Below are 26,834 nucleotides of genomic sequence, written 5' to 3'. Positions count from 1 at the left end.
GAATTCCTAAGACTTAGGGTTTTGCGTCAGAAGACTCCAGGGGATCTCTCCCAAGGTACATTCCCAAAGATGGGCAGAGATCAGTCTGCTATTTATCTGATCAGAACAGCAATTCCCCCAGCGTAGCTCCCCACTGCCTGAAACACAGGGCTTGATTTGCAGGCTGTAGTGAGCACGTCTGCTATAAGGGTTTCCTTACACCACCTCCTTTGACTGGATCAGGTATAGTACATCTCTGTGCTGGCGTAGATCCTACCTGTCTTGAACTAGCTGGTCCATTGGAAGGCAGCGACCAACGGATGGACACAGTTGCTTTGTGCACCGGCTGGGTGCCCTGGGGGCGAGGAGGGGTAGTGGGGGCTCCGATTGCCCTGCGCGGGGAGGGGAAGTAGGGTCTCTGATGGCCCTGCAGGGGGAGGGGAAGTGGGAGCTCTGATGGCCCTGGGGGCAAGGAGGGGAAGTGGGGGTTCCTCACAGCCCTGGCTTTCTCAGGGGGTTGAGATTTGCCTCTCCGTTGTCTCTGGGAAACTCATGTTTGTCTTAATGTGACCACACGTGTTGCAAATCCAGCATGTGAGAGGCTAATGCCGGGGCTGATAGTCTAGTGCCTTGGCAATGCTTGTACAGGAAAATACAAATTGTGGGTAAAATTGACCCTGCTTCAAAAAATATCCCCTTTGTTTCTGTTTCTGAAAGCACATCGGGTGGCTGCTTTTCATCTTGAGCCCACGCGCTCCAGGACACGCATCAAGCAGAACTCCAGAGCGAGCTGCTAATCCCAAAGGGCAGCTTCACACAGCTCATGTCTGGGAAATGCCGGGATGGAACAAGAGCTTGCCAGAGGCCAAGCTGGCCTGCAGGTTGGGGAGGGCATACACCGGTGGATCCCAGGGGACCTACGCAAAGACAGTAGGGTTGAAATGATCAAAGATGCCATGCAGTGAGTGTGACACAAGATGCGTGGTCCTGATTGGGCTGTGAGCAGGGGGACCCCCCGAGTCTCTCCCACTTGAGCTAAGGGGCAGCTACATGCAGGTGTTGAGGCCCCAAGCTCTCCTTGCATCACTTGGAGACGCATGGGCCTTTGGCCTGTATTTATATCTGATGGGCCCAGTTCACTACCCTGCACAGACAAAGGGGGTTAGCATTTGCACTCCCAGGCAGTGAATCTGTGTCCCATCCAGATGCACGAGAAACACTGCCAGGCCCTTGGCTACAGTAATCTGTACCGCACTGTACTAGAACGTGGCTCTTGCTAAATATTTGGGCTGCGTTCTCTTCTTACGTACACTGGAACAAGCCAATTGACTTCAGAGCCTTTGCTCCTCTGCATCCAGGTGGAGAATTAGGTCTGTATTTATTTTGTCATACAGGGTACGTCTACACTGCAGAGTAAGCCCAGGGTTCGAATTCAAGCTCAAGCCTAACCCCCTTTCTGTCCACATACAAATCAGGCTAACCCAGGCCTTGGACCCATGGTCCCGGGACCCCATAGGGGTTGAAGGATACAAACCTGAGTCAAGCCAGGACCCAGGGCTCAAACCCTTTTGCTTTGCAGTATAGACACAGCCCCACTGGATTTACGCTCTGGGAATCCACCATTAGTATCCCACAATCCCACAGGCCGATTTCCTTTGTCCTCTGGACAGTCAAGTTTGGTGGGCGGTCCCGGAGTGTTCACTGCTCCATGAACAAACGGCTAGAGCAGTCACATTTGGGGAGGGTGCTAGGAAGTCTGGGATGTGGGTGGTTGGACCCAGGCCTGCATAATGCAGCATAGGCTGGGACCCAGGGTTCAACAAATCCTAACCTGGGATTACAATTTAGTATAGATGCTGAAGCCTTAGGTTAACAAACCCAGAGTCTGCTAACTTGCGTTCTATCCAACCTAGGTTTACATTGCAGTGTAGATGGGCCCTTCCATGCTAGCTTAGGGGCCTTCTCTGCATGTGGCCGAATCCTGTGGCATTTGAGGAGGATTCCTTTCAAGCAGGGATCAAAGTTGTATGGTGGAAGAAGTGCACCCCCATCCCTTCTTCTCTAATGCTGTGATCCTTCATCTCCTCCTTGTGCTGCTGGCACACGTTGCATAGATCAACTGAGTGAAAGCCAATGCACCCGGTTCATATGGGTATGAACTGCTAATGGCCAGCGGAGACTTTGTGAAGTTCATGCTTTTAACCTGCTTGTTTGTCAAGGTAGAAAATGAATTTTTGAACATTAATCCCAACTCCCTTCTCCTCGAGCGCTCAGTTTGTCTGTCTATGTTGGGGTGACCACATGTCCCGATTTTATAGGGACAGTCCCGATATTTGGGACTTTTTTGAATATAGGCATCTATTACCCCCCACCCTTTGTCCCGATTTTTCACATTTGCTATCTGGTCACCCTAGTCTATGTATATATCTCTGTAGCATCGGAGTGTCTTATTGCTGAGGTGGGAGGGCTTTTTCAAGCAAGACCATTACCTATGCCATTCCAGATTGCACCACCGGCCAATCTAGCTGGATCACTGCTAAGGGCAGAATGCCCCTGCCTCACGTTTCTCAGTGGGCAGAGAAAACCTTCAGCAATCACCATGGTGCAGTTCTGTACAGGGGGTGGAAGGAGAGGAGTGAATTCATTCCTGAGCACTACCGTGAGCATTGTTTAAGCCCTGAAGCATGAGATTTCAAGTATCCTTACCTTAGCCAAAGAAAGTGCAGATGTTAATAGAAATTGGCCCCTGTAAGAACTCTGATGCAAGCCTTCCTTCCAAAGCCAGTATTGCCAAACACTCCCCTCCTCCCCTGCTTTAAGCAATTCACCATAGGCCCCTAAAGTTCATGGATTTAACATCCCCACTTCTCAAATTTACTATTTTTAAAAATCAAATTATTTTCAGTTCACTTCCTGGGTTTTGAGCCTGTGGGGTTTATCTTTCTCTGCAATCACAAAGTCTAGAAACTTTAAGTGAGAATTTCAGAGCTCTTTTATTTTTTTAATCACATGCTTCCAGGAACTGCGACTTAGAGAAAGAGCCCCAAATACCGTGAGTCTCAATGATCAGTCACAAAAAGTGGCAACACTGGGAAACGCTGAGGAAGTTTGGATCTGAAAGCTGTACAATGGTCTGAACCAGAACATGGAACCCAGAAGGTTCGATTCAGCTCAGAGTGCAGATTTAACCATCTCTGATTATTACTGGCCCCTGAGTGCTCCATCCGCTTCTTAAATCGGGCTGCAGGACCTCCGGGTGCCAAGAGGGCACCGTCTCTCAGCGGTGCAGCCTGCAAAGCCGTGCACAGCCAGTGACTCGGGCCGTGTCGCATTTGGGGCTGCAATGGTGGGAGCATTTCACAGTGCTACCCAGGCATGCTCCTTGCTCGCCGGGGAGCCGCAGCACGGAGTCTGCCACTGGCAGACGGCAGTGGGCTAGCTTGGTGCTGCTAAACCACTCAGTGTGCTTGCTCTGTGCTCTAAGCAATGGCCCCACCCCAGCCTGCTTTTCTGATTAGCCTCGTCTTCCCAATCAGTCTGTGCACAGCCATCCACTTGGCTTGCGAGGCATAAAGAGTCCAGCAGCATCCAGCCGGCTTTATCACCCCGGATGTCTGTATTTAGGCAGCAGGCAGCTGTGCCGTGGTGCTGCGGTACCTTAAGACCCTGGGTAACTAGGCAACAGGTCTGATGCTCCTTTCACCGGAGCAGAGGCGAAGGGAAACGACTCCGTTCTGCAGATGCTGGGGGAAAGACTTAGAGAAAGGGGGAGACTGAGCTCCCCAAAATCAGGACCTTGGAGACTGTGGCTTTTTGGAGAGGAGGGTCGTGGGCACATAGTTGGTCAGGAGTCTGTAGGATGTACCCAGCCTTGCGTTTCCCTTGCTCGGTGAATAGAAAGTACTTGCTGGGGTGCAAACTAAAAGGAGAGGCTGCAGTGTTCCCCGCGCTCCTCCATATCCTGCCACCTGTGTCCTCATGCTGCAGCGATAGGGTGCCAGCATGTAGCATGCCTCGGGCAACGCCCTACGCATTAGGGAAGGACCATCAGGCTCCGCCATGGAGCCTTCCTGACCCCAGTTGTGATCCGCTGACACCCTGATGCATGAGGTTGCTTTACCCTAATCCAGTGCGGCAAATATGATTGGTCAGGAAATGATCCGACCACAGCTTGTTTCTAGGATGGATAAGATACGGCTTCAAGCTGGATCAAATCCGTGGTCCATCCAATCCAATATGCTGGGGCTTTAGAGGAAGGTGTCAGAACCCCGCAGTAGCAGAAGTGGGATAATCTGTCCACCCACATACATTGGGTCTCATCCTTCTCTGACCATTGATGCTGACAAGTTTTTGGCAGCTTAATAAACCTTATGCTTCCGGACGTAAGCCAGCCTCGAGCCATTAGAATTCTGGATAGCCTTGCTATCCGTATAAACGTGTACTCCCTTCCTCAGTCTTGCCGAGTTCGTGGTCTCCATGACTGCATGTGGTAATGAGTTCCACAGGCTAGTTACAGGTTGTGTGGGAAAAAGTTTCCTTTGTATCCGTTTTGAATTTTCTCCCTCCAGGCCCATCAGGAGAAATTTGGGGGTTGAGGCCCCACACCCGTTCGTATCACTTTGTTTCCATGGATGTTTGGGAGGGGGGGCCCTGATCTTGGAGCCCTGGTACATTTGCCCCTCCCCACCTCTTTGAACTCATTGATGATGACCTGTTCTGTTCATTCCCTCTGGGGCACCTGGTGTTGGCCACTGTCGGAAGACTGGATACTGGGCTCGATGGACCCTTGGTCTGACCCAGTATGAACGTTCTTACATTATGTTCTTATTGAATAGGCTTTTCCTCTTGTGTTAGGAGACGGGGATAACAGTAAAAAGAAAAGGAGGACTTGTGGCACCTTAGAGCCTAACCAATTTATTTGAGCATAAGCTTTCGTGAGCTACAGCTCACTTCATCGGATGCATTCGATACATCCGATGAAGTGAGCTGTAGCTCACGAAAGCTTATGCTCAGATAAATTTGTTCATCTCTAAGTTGCCACAAGTACTCCTTTTCTTTTTGCGGATACAGACTAACATGGCTGCTACTCTGAAACTGGGGATAACAGTAGTTTCCCCTCTCCCTTTTCTAAACTACTCTTTATTTTATGTATTTCTATCATGTCCTCTCTCATTAGTCTCCTTTCTAAGGGAAACAATCCCATTGTTTTCAATCTCTCTTCATAATGGTTTCCATGCCCCATACCGTTCTTGTTGTCCTTCTCTGAACGTCCCCTAATTCTGCAGTAACAAGTGCGCTCTGAATGAGTCACATACACATGGGCCAGGTCCTGGGGCCAGGCTCTCTGCCAAGCTGCAGTAGCCAGGCTCAGTACAGGGTGGGGCATTCTGGAGAGGAGGGAGGAATAACTCTACCCACCAGCTCAAGGGTACTGTAGTAGTCCCCAGTCATTCCGCCCGTGCCCTTTGGGGAGCAGCTTACGTTGTGTCAGTAGCTGGAGGATCCACCCCTGTTGAACATCAGGACCACACCACTTCCGATGCTTTTGTGGGAGGCGATTCAGTAGCAGAGGGGGTCAGGAGTCGCCTCCGTGCATGCAAATGCTGACCAGTGTCTTGATCCGCTTCTGAAACCACGGGCATGTGGTTTGCTCTTTCACAGCCGATGGGGGAGAGGAAAAAAATGTAACCAACGCTGAGAAGAGCTGTGGAGAATCAGTGGCTCGTGTGCAGCAACGGAAGCAAAAAGGTGGGGAACCATGCCTCGGGGGGCACTTTGATTTATAGCCTGGACCTCGAGCCCAGCCGGCAAAGACAGACCCTGGGTTGTGACCGTAATGTGCAGAAAGATGTGCAGCATATGTTTGACTAGACCGTGTGAGAGCTTTCCCCAGAGGACATCATGAAAAATTTGGCAGAAAAGGGGGAAAAACAATATTTTTTTTTCTTGCACGTTTCTCCCCACCCCCGCCCCCCGGCTTTTTTTGGCTATTTCTTTGTATGCAGGAATCTCATCCTAGCAACTAGATGTGACTAAGGCTTCTCGAGCCGTTTTAGTCCTCTAAATGAAGGGTTGATCCCTGCAACATATATTTCTGGAGCAGCTTTCACCATGGAAACCAGAGAGCTGTTTTACTTTCGCAAAAGAAGCAGAGAAGCATGGGGAAGAAACGATCAGAGTTCAAATCCTTCGTAGCCTGGTAATCCCCAGCATTCCCCATTGCTGCTGGAGAGAGCTTCAAAAGACAGGGAAGGCGCACAGACTGCAAGCGTCTCCGAGGCAGGGGAAAACAGATTGGAACAAAACAGTCACCAAAAAGTGCTTGGAAGACAAGACGTTTCCTGGCGCAGGTGATCAAGGGACAGTAAAAAGGTGGAGTTTGGCGAAAGCAGAATGGGCATTTTATTGCTAGTATCAAAATAATGTATCGTGCCAATATCTTAAATCCTTGGCCTGGCTCCTTAGCTGGTGTGAATGGCCATAGCCCCACTGACTTCCCTGGAGCTGTACTGATTTACACCAGTCTCTGATATCCAATCATAGAATATCAGGGTTGGAAGGGACCTCAGGAGATCATCTAGTCCAACCCCCTGCTCAAAGCAGGACCAACCCCAATTTCTTTTTGCTCCAAATCCCTAAATGGCCCCCTCAGGGATTGAACTGACAACCCTGGGTTTAGCAGGCCAATGCTCAAACCACTAAGATATAGCAGAAATACCAGACAAACATGCTCACAAATCTACTGCTTTGCATGCATGTCAGCGAAGCAGGGTGCAGGTGGGTTAGCCCGTGGAGGGGAACGCACCAAGGAGAAGGCCAGGATTCCTAAGGGAGAACAGAGTAGGTGGCTCTCCTCCCATGGAGTCAGCCTTCTGTTCTGTTCAGGTTCTTGTACTGTGCCCGTCACCTTGGTGTCTGAGCGCCTTGCTGAGGGTGCAGGGTGAGTGGCAGAGGCCGCGTCCCCCAAACAGGCATGGCAGTCGCACTGGGTATGGTAAGTCCATAGAGAACTTCACAAAGTAGGGATATTCTCAGCCTCCCAGCCTGCACTGTCCTGTTAATTAACTACACACCTGAACTCCTTCCCCTAGTCGGTCTGGAATCAGTTGCCCTTCAGCTCCCCCGTAAAGGGATGTAGGGAAGCAGGTGCGTTGCTGGACATCATGATCTCTGGGGATCATTAAACATCCCCTGGCATTCATCATAAGAGCAGGAAGGTCTGCCTCCGTGTTCTGTAGTTATTTGTATTGTGCAGCCACTTCGGAGCCTTGTTTCCTGGCACTTCCCCATCTGTCTGTATCCCTCTGTTCTCATCCTGAGATTGCCATCTCTGTGGGGCAGGGACTGTCTTTTTGTGCTGGGTTTGTACAGCGTCTGGCACACGGGGATCCTGCTCTGTGACTGGCCTCTGGGCGCTACAGCAATTCAAATCTTAAATAATCATAAGTGGGGCCCGGTAATGACTTCCTGCCAATCTGATCACCTTACAAAGATGCAGTTGCTTATGACAGTCTTCTTCACCTCCTGCCCTAACCTGTTGTGTAGTATGGCTATGCACTGCCTCACTCCACCCCAGAAGTGGCCGCATTTGCATGGGGAATGAAAGGACCCTATATAGTCTTTCGAGCTCTGTAAATGTGAACAGCTGCTGCCGTAGCTTCAGCAGCATCCGCTTGGAGGAAACCGATGTGCATGCAGCAAAGCCAGGCACTGGCAGACGCAGAAATGTCAGCAGCAGAGAGACCTGTGCTGTGGCAGATAGGCTGCAGGCAGGGAACAGCCTCGCTTCTCGCCCACGCAGGCGAGCTGCCAGCACATGTGGGCTTTCCGGCGTGGCTCCAGCAAGCCACTCTGGCTCCAGCGTTCTGCCCCCTGCGTCTGCTCCGAGCTGGGTGCCACCTCGGCTGATGGTACGAGCCCACGGGGGCAGATTGCTCGGGTGCACAGATCCTTCCCTGATGCATTCTGCGAGGGCCGGGGGGAAATCAGACTGCTCCGTCCTCGGGGAAGGGAGGAGGTTTGCGCCGCCCTCTCTCAGCTCTGCATCCTCCCCTTGTCCTGGCGGTGACAAAATGCCGTGAGAGCTCCGAAAGGGTCTGCCAGCATCACGTTTTCCATCCGCCGTGCTTTGCCCCGAGCCGTGGGGGTGCTGTGTGCCCGTCTGGCCTGTGCGGCCTGGCTTTAGTGTAGCCTGTTAATGCAGGGCGACCTGTGTATTGTTTCAGTGACAGTGGATCCGTCTCTGCGAGCTCACCTGAAGGGCCGGGGCACAGCTGAGGCTGGCAGTGTCGATCAAGGCTCGTGCTTGGTTCAAGACAGGCAGGCACGTGTTGCCCGCGCAGTTGTGCGAGGGAGGGAGTAGTCAGGGGTGCAGATGGGTCTTCCGCAACCTGCCCGGTTTCTCTCGCTGTCCGTTTCTCATTCTCTTTCTAACTGCAAAGTCTGCGCCCAGCGGAGGGGGCGGGCAGGCAGCGGGACAAGCTCAGCCGTCAGCACCAGGGGAGCTGAGCCTGGTGGCAGTAAAACACTTCAGGAAGCTGGATTTTCTCTGAGAACAGCTCCAGCCCCCTCGGGAGAAGTCAACATCTCGGGGATTCGTTTAGGGGCCGACATGAGGCTTTGCTCTTCCAAGCGGCACTAAAAGCTTTGCTTTGAAGCAGAACTTTGGATCTGAATCGAAACCCTCTGACCCGTGTTTTCCCTATAGTTTGTGTCTCAGCGACGTCTGAGGCAAATCCCGCAGTATAATTTCACTCTAGCCTGGGCCATGCATATCCCTAGGTCTAGAATGTAGTTTGGGAGCAGAATGCGATCCCTGACTTCACTGGGGGCATTCCCCTGTTCCCACCGTTCTCTGCAGTCTCTGTTAACATTGCACTGGCTAGAAGCCTGCAGGCTTCACGATTGCTGCAATGAACCTGTCCCCTCACAGTTAACCACCCAGTAGCACTGAGCTCAGGCACACAGCCCTGCGATGCCCCCCCGCCCCTTGCAAGATGAATGCTATTCAGTCTCATTGACCTCCTGTGAAAGGCCCTCCCTGTAGGACAGGTGCAGGTTTAAGTCTCCGCTGCTGCATGCCTCCTTCTCCATGCTATAAAGCCTGCCTTGCTGTGTGCAGACTGCACGATTCCAGCTTGCTGGCGGCTTGCAAAGAGCAGATCGCGCCCTGGCTGAATGCTGCCGGCAGTGGCTCGGCCATGGCCTTGCTGCTAGGCGCAAGCTTCCTGTGTGCCCTCTAGGGGCTAATCACCATTGCCATCTCAAAGGTCTGCCCCCAAGGGGTGTAGGTGCTGGACAGACTTAGCCCTCTGTACTCAGCAATGTGAACTGCTTCCCTAGCTGAGAAGAGGAAAGACTAACCCTTAAAAGACCTGGTTCTTGGAAGGAAGCGTCAAAGTCTCCCGGCCCCCAGGCTCCAAAGAGTTAAGGTGCTGATGCATGTCTTCCTTTCTCTCCCTCTGGATTGTAGCTGAGAGATGTTCTGTGCATCCAGCCCCTGATGGGACCAGCGCTCCACCCCCCCACCCCCTTCTCGTCAGGGTTATCGCCCTCAGCAACGCCTGCATAACACCCCCCGCAGGTGCTGCGGAAACCAGATTAACACCAATGCCAAGAGCAAAGCACGTACGTGCCGCGGAAATGGGTCTCTCTGACGCAGAGCTGCTGCTGGCTGCGAAGACACTGCCCTGTTCCCTGGGCGAGATGCCCACAGCGAATCTTATTGCCGTGGCCCCAGCTTGGCTCCGTTCCAAGCGCTGAGGCCAAGGATGCTGCAGAAAGTCCTCTCCTAGGAGCCAGGCCGAGGAGGGGACACTCTGTGCAGGCTGTGTCCTGCCACTTGTTAAACTCACAGGCCTGAAGATGATCAGGAAGCCGAAAGGGGACTCTGCACTCTGAGCGCGAACTCTAAAATCCCGGCCTTAATTAAGCCTGCTGCTCCGGTGTTCGGAATTGGTCCTTACTAGCTGATTCCCGAGCACACCTGGAGGACGCAGGGAAACACTACCGATCTGAGGGCATAAAGGCAGTTCAGCACATGAGTGCATTAAGGTTTTGCTTCTGGAGGCGTAGGTTTAAGTGCTGGTTTAGATCACAAGGGAATTGAGTTTGGTGGCATCTCATCTTCGTCCACGTCTGTCTTCATCACAAAACCACTGCGCGGAAGGATAGGGGAGCCCATTTCTGTTTGAAAGGCTCAGAGGTGGAGCAGCTGGGTGTGCTGCAGGACGGGACGGAGGTGCATCGGGGAGCAGGAATGGGACTTCAGGGGGCGCCGCAGGACGGGACGGAGGTGCCATTGTGTCACAGACGGGCTAGTGACTTGCCCAAGTATAGCAGGGCAGGGAATTGCATCCAGGTCTCCCAGCCACCTTCTTCTTTGTGGCTGGTTTGAATAACTCAGATAATATGAAACTCTAGTATTCAATATTAGAGAAACCATAGGGTATGTTATCCTAGGATGGCCAGGTGTCCAGTTTTCCATCACAAAGTCTGGTCGAAAAGGGGACCTGATGGTGTCCGGTCAGATCTACTGACTGAACACCCAAAGTCCAGTTATCACCCGCGCCAGCCCCTGCTCAGCCAAGGGCACCTCCTACCTGCATCGGGTGGCTGCAGCTCCCAGCCCCGGCTGTGCAGGCGAGTCCCTCCTGATCCACACAGGGTGGAGGGGAGAGGGGGAAAAGCAATGAGCGATGGGGTGGGGGGGGGGAAGAGAAGAGGGCGGGGCGGGTCCTCGGGGCGGCAGGACAGGTCCTCGGGGAAAGGGATGGGGAAGGGGAGGTTCCAGCAGTCCTGCTAGAGTGCCCATTTTTTAAATAACAAGGAGTCCGGTGGCATCTCAAAGACTAACAGATTTATTTGGCCATAAGCTTTCGTGGGTAAAAAACCCACTTCTTCAGAATGTACAGATGCAAATTAAGTTTTTTAAATATTACCAAGTTGGCTACCCTATGTTATCAATATAAGGGATACATGCCATGCACCCACCCCAAACCCCTGCCTCCCATTATTGTTAACTGAGTAGTACGTCATCCACTATCCCCCCAGGCAACATCCAGAATGTGTTTTTATGTTGCTGTCAGAAGTGCAAAAAAACCCACATCCAGTCCTGCTGGCGGCTCTTGACCCTTCCATCTCTCCGCACAGGTACCAAGAAGTAAACTCTAGACAGCTGTGAAGATGAGCAACGAAACCACCCCAGAGGGAGTCTCTTCCCCCCCGGTCTCCTCCCCGCCTCCCCACGGGCAGCGTTACTTCGATCGGTTCTCTGAAGATGACCCGGAATATCTGCGCATCCGGAATATGGCGGCCGATCTCCGGCAGGACTTCAACATGATGGAGCAGAAGAAGCGAGTCACCATGATCCTACAGAGCCCAGTGCGTAGAGAGTGCCTGGCAAATGGCCAAAGCGAGGGAGTGGGAGTCAGGGGTTTTTATCCCCCGTTCTGTCTCTGTATCCTAAGACCTAGCTTCTCCACTAGCGGGCTCTTTGTTACAGGTGCCTCTATTTATTTGTTTGGAATGCCCAGCTCTAGAAACCAACTGAAGTCACTAGGAGCTGTGGCTGCTCAGCACCTCTGCAGAGCAGACCCACGGAGCCGCCAAAATGAGTGGCCAGATTCTTAAAACCCCTCAGCACGTTGGGTGCTGAGCACTTCTAAAATCTGGTCCCGGTTTTGGGTGATGAGCCCTTGAAAATGTGGCCGGGAGCTCTTCTAAAATCTGGCCCTAGGTGTCTTAAAGTTGGACATCCAAAAATTGAGACTTCTCCCCCCACCCCCAGTTATTAAAAGCTCGTTCTGCAAGCATGAAGCATTCTCCTCTTGGAGTGGTCACCGGGGCAAGCTCTGTGCTTAAGGGACGGAGCATAGAGAGAGCAACTGATGCCCAGTGTCCTCCTTTAGGTGTTGCTCATTCCCCTGTGCCAGCAGGGCTGTGAGTGCCAACCGTGTTTAATGTGTGAGGCCGGGGAGCCTATTTCCCATGAAGCGCCTTGCCTTGGCGAGGAGCGCTGCCGGCTTTGTCAGGAAGATGCTGGCTCTGTAAAGTTCACGGCGTGGCTGTAAGGCAGCGTGGGCGCCGATCTGTGAAATCGCTGACGATTCACTGTCTGCCATGCTGTTTCAGTCTTTCAGAGAGGAGCTGGAGAGCCTTATCCAAGAACAAATGAAGAAGGGGAACAACTCCAACATCTGGGCCCTGCGACAGATCGCGGATTTCATGGCCAGCACTGCTCCCTCCGTCTTCCCCACCTCTCCCATCAGTATGTTGGTGGATAATTCTTCTTGGGCTGGGGTGGGGGAGGCCTGCCTTGTTGCCAAGTTACCAAACCAGGGTGGGACAGGCATTGCAGGATTCGGAAAGACAATCAAAGGCACCTATGGTGCCCATCTCATGAATGTCAGTTGGACTGAGGTGCCTAATTCCCCTAGGCTAACAAGAACGTCTCAGCTATATCTCTCCCTTCTCTGGATGGGGTTGTTCGAAGTGCTCATGGTTTCCAGTGAAATATTATCTGGTTGCACTGATTTCACATACACCCATACAGTGGTCAGCTTTAATGGCAACCAGCATGGGGATAAATAACATTGGGTTTCTGCCCCTCTTTGCTTCTTTATAATGCCCAAAACAGGCCTTGAAGACTGTGTTTTGCTGACTCTGTTTTAAAGGGTTTCCCCTCTTTATATTTCACCTTAAAAATTCCAGGATTATCAACTCATTCTCTGTTTTTCCTGGATGTCTCCTTGGAAGACCAGAGAACTGTAGTGGGAGCTTTTCTGGCCCTTAACTAAAGAAATGGGTGGCTGTTTCTTTAACAAAGAGAAGTTTCCTCCCAAGTGGTTTTCATACACTTGCGTTGAATAAGTGATAACAAAAGAGGTATTTTAAAATACCCTGAACATTATTGCCTAAAAAAGGTGAACATTAGGGTTGTCTGAAATTTTTTGTTCAACTGCTTTTTGATGAAAACCGTCTGGTTTTTTTTAAATGGAATGTTTTGCAAACAGTTGGTTGGGTTTTTTTTTTTGAATTTTCCAGGTTTCTGATCAAGCAAAATGTTGCTCTTTTGTTCCCCATTTTTCCTCCCCGCCCTGATTTTTTTAATGGCAACGTGTTAAAAAAAAAAAAAGGAGAGTTAGAGTAAAGGGGGGGGGATTAAGGAGGGGAGATCCTACAAATAAAATCAACCCTAACCCATTGCATTTAAAAATGGGGCTGGGGAGGGTGCTCCCCTTGTGTTTTTTCTCCAGCGATCCCCATCCCCAGTCTAAGACTGGCAGTGATGTGTTCGGGAGTTCCACAGATCCTTCCACGGCCCTCGTGGGCTGAGAGGTAAGGTGTGAAGGTTCAGGGAAGGGAATCCACCATGGGAGTCAACACATACGGACTGAAGAGCTTGGGGAAGTATCCTGCCTCTCATCTAGGGGAACAGATAGAGATTGGATGGGTCAGATCCAATGGCCTGGAAGCCTCCTTGCTTCCCAAAGCACCTCCTAGCCAGGAGCCCCTCAAACCGGCTAACCGATCTCCGCTTCTCCTCAGGTCTCTCCATGGTGACGCCCATCAACGACCTCCATAGCACCGAGTCGCTGTCCCTAGCGAAAGGGGAGCGGCTCATGCGTTGCAAGGTTGGCAGCATCTACCGACTCCTGGACCTGTACGGCTGGGCGCAGCTCAGCAACACCTACGCCACGGTGAGGGGGGAACCCCAGTGGTAACATGGACATGGGGCCATCTCCGTAGTGAGGATGGAACACGACTAGGGCCCTACCAAACCCCACGACTCCTTTTTGGGTCAGGGCCCCCAGTTTGAGAAACGCTGGTCTCCCCCTGTGAAATCGGTATAGTATAGGGTAAAAGCTCACAAAAGACCAGATTTCACAGGGGGAGGCCAGATTTCACGATCCGTGATGCATTTTTCACAGCCATGAATTTGGTAGGGCCCTGCAGATGACCGCACACTGCCGTCCTCCTGCCTTTGCCATCCACATCCTTGTGTGGAGCTGAGATGGAAGCGTAGAGTTCTTGATCCTCCAGTTACCGGAGTGGACCAGACTTGTGGGGGGAAGGATATAAAGAGAGGGAGTTCCGACTGGGAGACTGGTCTCATCTTTTCTACTAACCTCTGGCATCCCTCAGCAAACACTATACCATGTAGCCAGTGCAGGAATGTAACGTTTGGCACAGGCTGTCTGTGCTGGTATCTTGCAGAAGTCAATGCGTGACCCTTCAGAGGAAGGGGAAAGAAAAACCCTCTCCAACCTACAGTGCTTAAGCACCGGCTCAGCAGTTTAATACTATAGGTGGGAGTTGGGGGTTCAAAGTGAATTCTCTCTTGACATCTGCTCAGCTGTGCCCTGCATCAGATGACCCTGATCTTAGCTCACATACATGCCCATGTGCAGGGTCATTGGGCATCCAGCTGTGACTTCCACAGGCTGACTTTACAGTCCTAGCTTGGGAACTGCTCCTCAGCTGGTGAGATAAGAATTCCCTTTCAGGCCATTCCATTGCTCACTACGCAAAGTGGGCCAGATCCTCAGTGGAGCTATACTGAGCATCTGGACCAGAGACAACTTGTCAACACAGCAAAAAACCCCGTAGTGAGTGGCATAGATGCTACCGAGAAATGCCATATCCCTTTATCTTTGTGATCAAAGGCTAGGAAATTTAGCAGCTCCAGCGCAGCCGCATGATACATGATCATGGAACATACGGCACTATACTCTTTGAATTTTTCTCCGTCACTGACTTCCTTTTTTCTTCAGCCCCAATTTCCAGCTGTTAAAGTTCTTGCCCATTGTGTGACCCAAGTGGTACAGTACTGAGACCACGCTTGGTCAGTCATGTTTGACTTTCCCGGAGATCTGAAACCAAAATGAAACACAGTGGAATCTCAGAGATTGGAGGCTTGACTGGAAAATGCAGATGAAAGGAATTATGTTTGGTTTCTTAGCATTATAGGTGGGCTTGGAAGGATCTAGGATTCCATCCCAGCCCAAACATCTACACTGCAACTGAACAGCCCCTTAGCCCAAGTCAGCTGTCACGGGCCAGCTGCGGGTTTTTAATTGCGGTGTAGACCTATCCTTAGTTCTGGCCAGGAGTATGCAGTCATGGGATGGACCCTTGACTAAGCAACATAGTTTGGAATGGAAATGGCTATAGAAAAGACAGATACTCTTAGTAATATGAAGGACTCAGAACGCCCCACCAGGAAAGTAAGAATGCACATGCTACTGAAAATTATCCAGTTAACCTTAACTCGCCTCTTTCCCCCCACTCCTGTGCATTTCTTTTGGTAGATGCGTGTCAGCAAAGAACAGGATCACTTCTTGATCTGCCCTACAGGTCTTTCGTGTAATGAAGTCACCGCTTCTAGTCTGGTGAGTGTGCTAAATAACACCCTCTCCCTTCATAATGAAACCCTCCACTTTCTCTTTCTCTCTCGACGGTAAATTAAATCCATGCTGGTAATCTGGGACCGCTTTGGGGGACGTTGATGGCAAAGAATTCTTTATGAGAGATGGTTTAAAAAAAGACCAAAAATTATGATTTTTTTTTAACAAATTCCACCTCCACTCCCACTGTTTTTTCTCAAAATTTTGAAATTTGAAATGCTCCAGAGTGGTTTGAAGACTGCGGTGTGAGGGGGAGAGAAATACGTGTGGCAATCTCACCATTTTTTTCACCCTGTTTTGGTCAAAATTCAAAGTTTCATGGTTTTTATCACCATTTTGGAAAAGATAGACAGTGAACATTCAATAGCCACCTGATGCATGTTCTCTTCATGCATGCATGGCACACAGTAGATTGTGATCCCAGCAGATGTCACAGGCCGTATGGGAATGGGCTGAGTTGCTGTAGAATTGACGGACCTGAGTCTGTATCCCATACCTACCTCGCAGGCTTAATTAATAGATTCCAAGGCCAGAATGGACCATTGTGATCATCTAATTTGAACACCTGTAGAGCGCAGGCCAGAGAACTTCCTCAAAATACTTCCAAGAGCAGATCTTTTGGAAGGAAGCACATTCTTTGAATGCAGAGCCACCTGGAAGGTGGATCCAACGGGTTGATGAGGGAGCGCAGTGGTGTTCTGCAGATCTGGGGTGAGCCATAGGGAGTGTGAATTCCTCCCCTCCCCGGTAACTCTCCTGCGGCCTCGTTTCTTTCCTGCTGCAGATTAAAGTGAACATCCTGGGTGAAGTGGTGGAGCAGGGCAGTACCAGTTTTTCCGTGGACACGAGAGGATTTGGCCTGCACTCAGCCATCTACGCAGCCAGACCCGACATCAGGTGCATTATCCACTTGCACACGCCTGACACTGCAGCGGTAAGGAGCCCAATCAGTCATGCTGACGGGTTTGCCAGGGTCAGCCGCTGTACGGTTTGTACCGCAGCCGTAGAGAGCTGCAGAGTTCAGCTCCGGCTCTGAACATCCTGAGTGAGGTTGGGAGGATGGGGAATCCAGGGCTTCGTTCAGGATCATTGCTGATAACACCCTGCTTGCCTCAGTGGCTTTGAGATCCATGTGTGGCATCCCCACTCCACTCGTCTGTCAAACACATCGCTCCCTCAGAGGCCGATCCACATCCCGTTAAAATCAGTGGAATTAACGGGGCCTCTGACACAGTGGTATTAAGTTTCATTTCCCTTTAGAAACCCTGTGATGCTTTGTAAATAGGATAGGTATTTGCATCAAGTACGGCTGTTACTTTAGCAGCTAAAAAAACAGCAGAACTTCTGCTCAGGAGAATGGCCTCTTGTTTCCGGACAGCCACAGCATTTGTTGATCCTGGGACAAAACTCAAGGGCAGTGACTTCGTTAGTCTGAATGTCTAGCACAAGCCCATCTCTGCTAAGTAGCGTCATTCGTAATGGGTTATGAGAGACCAGTCCTTACTGAGGCTTATTTTCCAATGGGTTTCAACCTCGACTTTAGAACTGTACCCGGGACTTTAGAACACCTCCCCGCAACCCCCTGAGCATGCAAATGGTCTTTGCTCATGTGAAGATGAGAGGGATGAAATTCACCCCAGTGCAACGGATTTGCACCAGACTGTGTGCACCTCTTTGAACGCCATGTACCCTTTTGAGGGGCCAGGACTCAGGCGTTCAGAGTTCTCTTGCCACCTTGGTCACAGACAGTGTGACCGTGGGCAAGTCGCTGAATGGCTCTGTGCCTCAGTTTCCCCACCTGTTCTGTGGGGATAATACTTGACTTACAGGAGGGGTGCTGGGAGACGACCTGCCCTCTCTTGCCCCTGGCATGCTACTGCTCAGGGGGATTACACTAGAACTGGGCAAGGTCTGTGCTCATTCAGTCTTTCTGCACAGTGGAACTGTGCTCTGTCTGCTGCACTGGGATGCTGCAGGGCCCCGAGAAGGGGGCTCCGTTTGCCCCTCACTTGAGCACTTCTCGGACATGTGCATGTTCCGTCATTTAAGAAATGAACATTTTTTTATCCCCAAACTTCATGTGACTCACCTTCGGTCAGTTGCTTTATGCTTCTAATGTGAGGCAGAAGCTGTGGGTGGGATGCGTAAAAGTAAGGGAAATATGCAGCCCCTGGGAGGAGAAAGGCCAAAATATGTGACTGCTACAAAACTGCTGTTTTCCTGGGTTCCTTTTGTTGGCGCTGATGGCAGAGCCTCATTGTTCATACTGATCTGCCACTGCTGAACCTTCATGGCTTCATATGCCTGCAAACTGATGCAGCCGCTGGTCTGAGGGGCCAGTCCTGGGAGATGCTGGGCAACGTCTGCACCCGTTGATTCCACTGAGAGAGAGGGAGAAGGATGCTCAGGATATTGCGGGATCAGGGCCGTAAAAGCGCAACAACAGGCCACAGGTTGCCGGTTTGAAAGCTGAGCGTAGACTCGACAGGTGCGTTGGTGTAAACGTGAGGGAACCAAAATGCTGATCTTCCCCTTGGCTTCCTGCGTTCTCTCTGTTTGCCAGGTGTCTGCCATGAAATGTGGCATCCTGCCTGTATCCCATGATGCCCTGCTGCTAGGCAACATTGTGTACTTCGATTTCAATGGAGAGATGGAGGAAGAGGCAGACAGGATTGAACTACAGAAGTGCCTTGGACCAACCTGCAAGGTTAGGAGAAAAGACACACTCCTCCGACTGAAAGATATTGTGGCTGATCAGCCGTCGGGCTAATACAGCTCAGCAGGGTCAACAAACGTGGACAAGGGGGATCCAGTGGACATAGTGTACTTAGATGTCCAGAAAGCCTTTGACAGGGTCCCTCACTTGTGGAAAAATTGGAGAGAGTCCATCTGAGGGCAATAAAAAGGTTAGGGGACTGGAACACATGACTTATGAGGAGAGGCTGAGGGAACTGGGATTGTTTAGTCTACGGAAGAGAAGAATGAGGGGGGATTTGATAGCTGCTTTCAACTACCTGAAAGGGGGTTCCAAAGAGGATGGCTCTAGACTGTTCTCAGAGGTAGCAGATGACAGAACAAGGAGTAATGGTCTCAAGTTGCAGTGGGGGAGATTTAGGTTGGATATTAGGAAAAACTTTTTCACTACGAGGGTGGTGAAATACTGGAATGCGTTACCTAGGGAGGTGTTGGAATCCCCTTCCTTAGAGGTTTTTAAGGTCAGGCTTGACAAAGCCCTGGCTGGGATGATTTAGTTGGGGATCGGTCCTGCTTTGAGCAGGGGGTTGGACTAGATGACTTCCTGAGGTCCCTTCCAACCCTAATATTCTATGATTCTATGAAATTAAGTTGTCATGAGATAAGAGGGAGGATCCTTTCATGGATTGAGAACCGGCTAAAGGACAGGGAACAAAGGCTCGGAATAAATGGTAAATTTTCAGAATGGAGAGGGGTAACTAGTGGTGTTCCCCAAGGGTAAGTCCTAGGACCAATCCTATTCAACCTATTCATAATTGATCTGGAGAAAGGGATAAACAGTGAGGTGGCAAAGTTTGCAGATGATACTAAACTGCTCAAGATAGTTAAGACCAAAGCAGTCTGTGAAGAACTTCCAAAAGATCTCACAAAACTAAGTGATTGGGCAACAAAATGACAAATGACATTTAATGTGGATAAATGTAAAGTAATGCACATTGGAAAAAATAACCCCAATTATACATGCAATATGATGGGGGCTAATTTAGCTACAACTAATCAGGAGAAAGATGTTGGAGTCATCGTGGACAGTTCTCTGGAGACGTCCACGCAGTGTGCAGCGGCAGTCAAAAAAGCAAACAGGATGTTAGGAATCATTAAAAAAGGGATAGAGACTAAGACGGAGACTAAGACGGAGAATATCTTATTGCCCTTATATAAATCCAAGTTGAATACTGCATACAGATGTGGTCCCCTCATCTCAAAAAAGATATACTGGCATTCAAAAAGGTTCAGAAAAGGGCAACTAAAATGATTAGGGGGTTGGAACGGGTCCCATATGAGGAGAGATTAAAGAGGCAAGGACTTTTCAGTTTGGAAAAGAGGAGATAAAGAGGGGGAGATGATGGAGGTATATAAAATCATGAGTGGTGTGGAGAAAGTGAATAAGGAAACGTTATTTACTTCTTCACATAATATAAGAACTAAGGGCCACCAATTGAAATTAATGGGTAGCAGGTTTAAAACAAATAAAAGGAAGTTCTTCTTCAGTCAGCGCATAGTCAACCTGTGGAACTCCTTGCCTGAGGGGGTTGTGAAGGCTGGGACTATAACAGGGTTTAAAAGAGAACTGGATAAATTCATGGAGGTTAAGTCCATTAATGGCTATTAGCCAGGATGGGTAAGGAATGGTGTCCCTTGCCTCTGTTTGTCAGAGGGTGGAGATGGATGGCAGGAGAGAGATCACTAGATCATCACCTGCTAGGTTCACTCCCTCTGGGGCACCTGTCATTGGCCACTGTTGGTAGACAGGATACTGGGCTGGATGGACCTTTGGTCTGACCCAGTATGGCCGTTCTTATGAGTTGCTCCAGGAATGGGTTTGACCCAGTAATATTTTCATTGGAGATGGGCCGAAGAGGTGGCGTTCAGATCTGGGTCCTGTGCTGGGGTTTGGGTTCTGGTTTGCGGTCCTGTCGGGGCTTCACATTCTGACGTGTTGTGAGGTTTGGGCCCGTCATGTGGCAAAAGCACCAGGCTGAGAAGGCTGGGTTCTACAGCTGGCTGGGCGATTGCCCTGCTGTTTGAGTTTGGGCCTCCCAATTGCTTTGTGCCTCAGTTTACCCACCTGTGTCCTGAAATACCCGGGGTTTGATTCATAAATGTTTGTAAAGCTTTTCTGAGACCAGACACAGCAAGAGGAGTGCCACATAGATTGGATTAGAAGGAAATGGCCAATAAACCAGGTGAAGTTACACGCAGCTACAGACTAGGGACCGAATGGCTAGGCAGCAGTTCTGCGGAAAAGGACCTAGGGGTGACAGTGGACGAGAAGCTGGATATGAGTCAGCAGTGTGCCCTTGTTGCCAAGAAGGCCAATGGCATTTTGGAATGTATAAGTAGGGGCATAGCGAGCAGATCGAGGGACGTGATCGTTCCCCTCTATTCGACATTGGTGAGGCCTCATCTGGAGTACTGTGTCCAGTTTTGGGCCCCACACTACAAGAAGGATGTGGATAAATTGGAAAGAGTCCAGCAAAGGGCAACAAAAATGATTAGGGGTCTGGAACACATGACTTATGAGGAGAGGCTGAGGGAACTGGGATTGTTTAGTCTGCAGAAGAGAAGAATGAGGGGGGATTTGGTAGCTGCTTTCAACTACCTGAGAGGTGGTTCCAGAGAGGATGGTTCTAGACTATTCTCAGTGGTGGAAGAGGACAGGACAAGGAGTAATGGTCTCACGTTGCAGTGGGGGAGGTTTAGGTTGGATATTAGGAAAAACTTTTTCACTAGGAGGGTGGTGAAACACTGGAATGCGTTGCCTAGGGAGGTGGTGGAATCTCCTTCCTTAGAAGTTTTTAAGGTCAGGCTTAACAAAGGCCTGGCTGGGATGATTTAATTGGGGATTGGTCCTGCTTTGAGCAGGGGGTTGGGCTTGATGACCTCCTGAGGTCCCTTCCAACCCTGATATTCTATGATTCTATGATTCTAAGTATCAGAACTACTCAACATCTGGGAAGTTACAAAGGGGTTAAATTGCTGTCACTTTTTACAGAACCTGTCATTCCGAATGTGAGCTGAAATAGCCTGCAAGTCATTCGAGGGACCTTCAGGTGCTGGGCAAAAACCCAGACTTGTCGATGGACTGTATCTCTGAGCCTCTTTAGAAAGAAATGCATTCACTGGCAAGGACTGTGTTAGCTTGTGTTTCATTTTCCCCGCAGATCCTGGTGCTGCGAAACCACGGCGTGATCACTCTGGGAGACACGGTGGAGGAAGCTTTCTATAAAACCTTTCACTTGCAGGCTGCTTGTGAGATCCAGGTGAGCGACTCCACTGGGGCAGCAACTTGGAATGAGCATCCGCCCTCGTTGATGTGTTTCCAAGGTCGCGTCTCATTACAATGCTTTGTTACTCTGCTTGCTATGTAATCTAGGTGAATATTCCATCTAACCAGCCACCTAGGTACTTATGATTCTTGTCACTGTAGAGTTGGAGTGTCTCCCATAAGCTAAAGACAAAACGACTTGCTCTCTTTCCCTTCCCTACCGCCAGTATAGACTGACAGACAGACTCACAGTGATAACTTGCTAAGACAGGACTGCATTGTGTCTGGTATGCCTAATATGGGGAGAGACCCAGGATCATTATAACCCCCCCTGTACCAGACTCAATGAGTCCTGTGTTTGCAAGTTATCACTATCGTATAAACTCCAGCGTTCTAAAGCCTCCATCCCAAATGCTACATCTTGCAGGATTTCCAGCCACAACTGTGAAATACTCAAGTGCTTGGTGTAGATGGTGGGCTGCAGGATGGCAACATCTTGTTTTGACCCTGGGGAGATGTCCCCCAAGGAGCAGATTAGGGTTTGCGCCCTAGGAGAATGCTGCCAGGAATACACCAATTCAATCTGGCTGCATTGCACTGATCATTTATCTCCCTCTACTGGGCAGTCCCTGGAACAGACTTCAGGACAGAAACCAACTTCTGCAAATACAGACTAACACGGCTGTTACTCTGAAACTTCCAGTGTGGTTTTTATTTTTTTTTTTACAGCTTTATATACGGTCGTGGCTTTCAGTCACTCCCAGGTTAGCCTTGAGTTTCAGCTGCTGCCCTGTTACTTGCTCAATAACTTGAACTGGGCCTTTGCTTTCTCCTCCGCTGTTGACTGTTGGTTTGGGGTGGGATTTTCAGAAGTGTTTGGCACTAGCCTAAATGATTTCCCACTGACTTCAGTGAGAGCAGAGATTAGCAAATGCTGATTTGGAAACCTTGCCCTCTAAGCCTTCAGAGCTCAGCAAGAGCTCAAATGGGGATGCAAAAGTAGTGATTGCGGTTATTGTTCATTATTTATACGGTGCCATAAACGTAAGTCGTGCTTTCATGATGAATAAAAGACAGTGGCCCTGATTTGGATCTTGCAAACACCAGCATAAATCAGGAATAACGCCACCAAAGTCAATGGCATTACACCCATGTAAAAACCAATGTGCGATGTGAATCGGGCCCAAAGAGCTCACAGTAGAAGAGAGGGTGTAACGTGGCAAGGGACAGTATTTCAGGCGTAGTGTGTGTTTGCTGGGCTAGTTTTGGGAGCATTTGCCTTCAGTACACCATCTAGGTGCACCTGTTCAAACGCTTTGAGACCATGGTGTCGCCAGTTTCAACCTGAGCCATATCCAGAAAAAGTCTTTGGCTTCCAACCCCTCACGACATTGGCACTGCTGTTATGGTAGTTAAAATGATTATTATTTATTATCAAGCACCATCCATTCTACCAATGCCACGGATTCATTTCTAGGCCTAGATCAGAGCAGAGAGCTTTGCCGGCACACTGGAGGCTTTTGACAAATGTTAAAAACATCCAAGGGCACCAGTGCTGTACTCCACACCTGCCACTTTTACCCTCTTCCCTCCTGCCGTGTCCCCCTCACTCTCCTTCCTTTCAATGCTCCCTCTCCCTTCTCTTTTCTTTCCGTTTAGCTGATCCCCTCCTAACTAAACCCAAAATTGGAACATGACCTTGGCTGCCACCACATTGTTCACTCTGCTTGTGTGTTATGGCCTTTCCCCCACCATGTATTTGTCTTGGTGTTTCCCTTGTAAGCACTTCGGGGCAGGGAATGGGGAATACTACAGTGGAGACCATCTCTTGGCTGATCCTTAGGGGCACGACCATCATAAACGTGATTCTATCTGATAACGATATCCATCAGCACATCTAGAAACCTAACCTCCCTCGGGTAATCAACATTAGCCACCCAGAATGTTAACAGGCAAACGCCCTCAGTTCTGTCACCAACTCAGACCCTCACCAGGCTTCCCAAATCCCCATAAACATAGCACGCAAAACAATACAGCATCTGTCTCGATCTGAACAAACCAGCCAGAGTCAGCAGGAGGCACTGGGAAGAACAGAAAAGGGAATAAACAGGGGTTGGACGGTTCATAGCTTCTTGTTGGCCACATGGAGTAAACCGGTCTGTAGGAAGGGTTTGCATTAAGAAAGGACAGTCGTCCAGCTGCTCAGGTATTCCATGCACGGAAGGGGTGATATGGCCACGTCTGGGATGATGCCACAATCCTCAGAGGTTGGCCCTGTTATCGGCACTGGAATCGCTGAAGACACCAGTGCTCAGATCTCTGCCCTGGCTCCGTGCCTACAGCCAAACCTCTTGTGGCCTCACCTACAGCTACTGTCGATTTCCTTTGTGGGTTGGTTTTCGATTTTTGATTCTTTTTAAACAGTGGCTTGTCAGCAAAGCCTGAATATGCAACATGATGATAACTTTCTCCTGCTCTGCTCGGCTCTTCCCATGCGCTGCTGACGCGGCTGTAACGACGCGGCGGGTTTGGTTGCGCTGGTTAGGCAGCTTGCTGGCCGTCGGTGACGTTTATTATAAATGCCGCTGTCCTCCTCTCTGCACGCCGACCTACTTTAGCTGGGGAAACGAGGTCAGCAGCGCTTGCTGAGGCCTGGTGCAGGAGCCACCTGCAGGTGAAGGGCGGGGAATACATGCCCTCTGCAGACTGCCTCCTTCCCACGTGCAGCTTTGTTGACAAAGGGCTTTGGGATATTCCTGCTACTCATGGGCCCCGCTGCCTGTTCCCTGTCTGTCCTCTCCGCCCCCACTCATTACTCTCTCCTCATTAACTCCCCAGCACAATAGCGGCATTTGAATGCCCAGTGACTCCCGAGGCTGCTTGGCTTTGTTTCCAGACTGGCATGCGCTCTGCCTCTGTGGCTGGCAGGCGGGGAGCGCTCTGGGGTTGGGGGCTGTTACATGTGTGCCTAGGCCTTCTGAAATACAGCAATGCCGGGGCAAGCGCCACGCTGCTCTTTCGGTGCCGTCAGCTGAGGAGTGGAAAAGGTCGTCCGTAAATACGTGGATTGGGACCGACGCTGCAAACCGTCCGGGTGCATGAGTAACATGCATGTTGGCAGGATTAGGGTCTCACATGGCAAACCCTTCAGGGCAGGGGACATTGTTTCCATTCAGGGGCCCGGGCCAGACCCCATGGGGGGGCCGGAACGGAGTGCCACCCAGCTCCGCTGCTGGTCCCAGCTGCCAGCCCCGTGCCCAAGGCTCCACTCCTGGTGAGGTGCTGCACGGGGGCTCTGCTCTTGGCCCCCGCTGCTGGCCCTGCGCCCGGGGCTCTGCTCCCAGCCCTGCACCCGCCCCAGCTGTGGCCCCAGCCTTATCCCCCTTACCCCTGTCTGTGTCCCCCTCTCCCAGAGCTGCACCTCTGGCTCCAGAGGGTGGGAGGGGGGCACGGACAGGGGCAAGGGGGGTGCAAGGTAAAAAGTTTGGGGACCAGTGGTGTAGGGTAACTCTGGCACGCCCCCAAGGCTGGGCTGGCGAGTAGCTGCTGCAGGAGTCCACTGTAGAGGCTTTATTCCATTCAGGAGCTCCCTTCCACCAAGGGAATGCTCTGCTGGCCAGAATCCTTCCCCTTTCTGCCGAGCAAACGGGGGTGGCGCGTAACCAAGAACCTGGCCCTTTCTCAGCGGCTTCCCCAGCGGCTCCTGTGTTGCTGTCGTCTCTGTGCTTTGCTCTAGGTCTCTGCCTTGTCTAGCGCTGGGGGAGTGGAGAATCTGATCGTGCTGGAGCGGGAGAAGTACAGGCCCCACGACGTTGGGTCAGTCCGATGGGCCGGGAGCACGTTCGGACCCATGCAGAAGAGCCGCCTGGGAGAGCATGAGTTTGAGGCCCTCATGAGAATGCTGGACAACCTGGTGAGTCTCCAGCCGATTTAGCGGTGACCCGTTACTCGCTCTCCACACTCCCCTTCCACCCGCCTGGAGCCAGTGCAGGCAGGTTTACACAAGCTGTGGATCACATCTCCAGCTGCAGTGTAGACGTGCATCTTCAGCATCTCACGGGATGTGTTCCAAGCCAAACAAGCAATTTGCTTTCCTGCTAAGGATTCTGCCTCGAAACATCAGGCATGCCAGCTGAACAGACTACAGATCCAGTTCGGGGCATCATGAGTGCTCTCTTCCTGCCTCTGGGGGAGCGAGTTTACAGCAGTCTTGGGAGGGAAGAGGCAAAGATCTAGGTTGTAGATAGCCCTTGTTTGACCACAGGGAGATGGGCAGATAGCACCGCTGGCCAAAAATGCTTGAATGAAGAACTGTTTCAAAACAAAATGGCCTTTATTCAAAACCATTAAATGCGACAGTCTTAAATTTTATTCTGGGGTTTGTTTGTTTGTTGCAACGCTTTTAAAATTTTCTTGTATCAGAAATGTTGTTGCAGACATCATCAAAACTTTCATTCACTGAAACCATTCCTAAAAACCAGGATTTGAGGAGACAAAAAATGTTAATAACAATTTCAGTGGTTTTGCAAAAAGGGGAAAAAGCAGAATCAAATCAAGCACTAGATCTGGTTTGAACCCTGTGGCATTTTTCTCTAACGTTTCCCCCCCGATTTTTTGCCCAGTCCTAATAGCTAGAGCAGTGGTCCCCAAACTTTTAACCTCGCACTCCCCCAATCCCTGTCTGCACTCCCCTCCCGGAGTCAGGGACGTGGCTCAGGGAGGGGACGCAGACCTGGGTAAGGGGACTGGTGACTGGGGCCACAGCTGGCGGCCGGGACCCTGGGCGTGGGGCCAGCAGCCAGGACCGTGGGTGCGCTGCCGGCAGCTGGAGTTGGGGCCAGGAGCGGAACTGGGTGGCACTCCCTCCTGGGCCCCAGCCACGCCCCCTGAACGTCCCTCCGCCCCCACCTAAGGGGGCGCACGCCACAGTTTGGGGACCTCTGCCCTAGAGTTTTCCAAGTAAAGAAGCATTTTGTTTGTGTCCTTCCAGGGTTACCGAACAGGCTACAAGTATCGGCACCCCTTTGTGCAGGAGAAAACCAAGCATAAAAGTGATGTGCTGATCCCTGCCACCGTCACAGCATTCGTCTTTGAGGAGGAGGGTGCTCCCATCGCCACCCTCCGACAGCATGCCCAGAAGCAGCAGAAGGAGAAGACCCGCTGGCTAAACACGCCCAACACTTACCTACGGGTGAACGTAGCTGAGGAGAACCAGAGAAGCGTGGGCAGCCAACGGACTAAGACCACGGTAAGGGGGAATGCGCTTTGTGTCCTGAGTTTGAGGCACTGTCATAAAGGAACATGGCCAACTTCCTCCACAACAGCGGAGCACAGCGGGTAAGGAGTTGAAAGGCCCAATAGATGCTTGGAGCCAATCTAGACGTTCTCATGATATTTCTGGTTGGACTCGGTATACCCCAAGCACGGCC

The 26,834-nt window shown here is 50.8% G+C and overlaps 1 protein-coding gene across 1 annotated transcript in view; it reads left to right on the top strand.

Annotated features, from left to right (window-relative positions):
• The window catches only part of ADD2 (adducin 2), a 96,059-nt gene that overhangs the window by 55,573 nt on the left and 13,652 nt on the right, over window positions 1-26,834 (top strand). The window contains exons 2-10 of the mRNA XM_084615226.1: window positions 11,131-11,361; window positions 12,112-12,247; window positions 13,528-13,679; window positions 15,291-15,371; window positions 16,171-16,320; window positions 17,950-18,093; window positions 21,302-21,400; window positions 25,142-25,318; window positions 26,396-26,653. Coding sequence (XP_084471352.1) covers window positions 11,164-11,361; window positions 12,112-12,247; window positions 13,528-13,679; window positions 15,291-15,371; window positions 16,171-16,320; window positions 17,950-18,093; window positions 21,302-21,400; window positions 25,142-25,318; window positions 26,396-26,653 — 1,395 coding nt within the window. The 5' untranslated portion in view covers window positions 11,131-11,163. The remainder of the gene's footprint in view (window positions 1-11,130; window positions 11,362-12,111; window positions 12,248-13,527; window positions 13,680-15,290; window positions 15,372-16,170; window positions 16,321-17,949; window positions 18,094-21,301; window positions 21,401-25,141; window positions 25,319-26,395; window positions 26,654-26,834) is intronic.

The sequence above is a fragment of the Lepidochelys olivacea genome, assembly GCF_965140295.1.
Source record: "Lepidochelys olivacea isolate rLepOli2 genome assembly, chromosome: 26".
Taxonomy (NCBI): Eukaryota; Metazoa; Chordata; order Testudines; family Cheloniidae; genus Lepidochelys; species Lepidochelys olivacea.
Note: the sequence above shows the minus strand (reverse complement) of the source record. Positions and strands in the feature narration are given on the sequence as shown.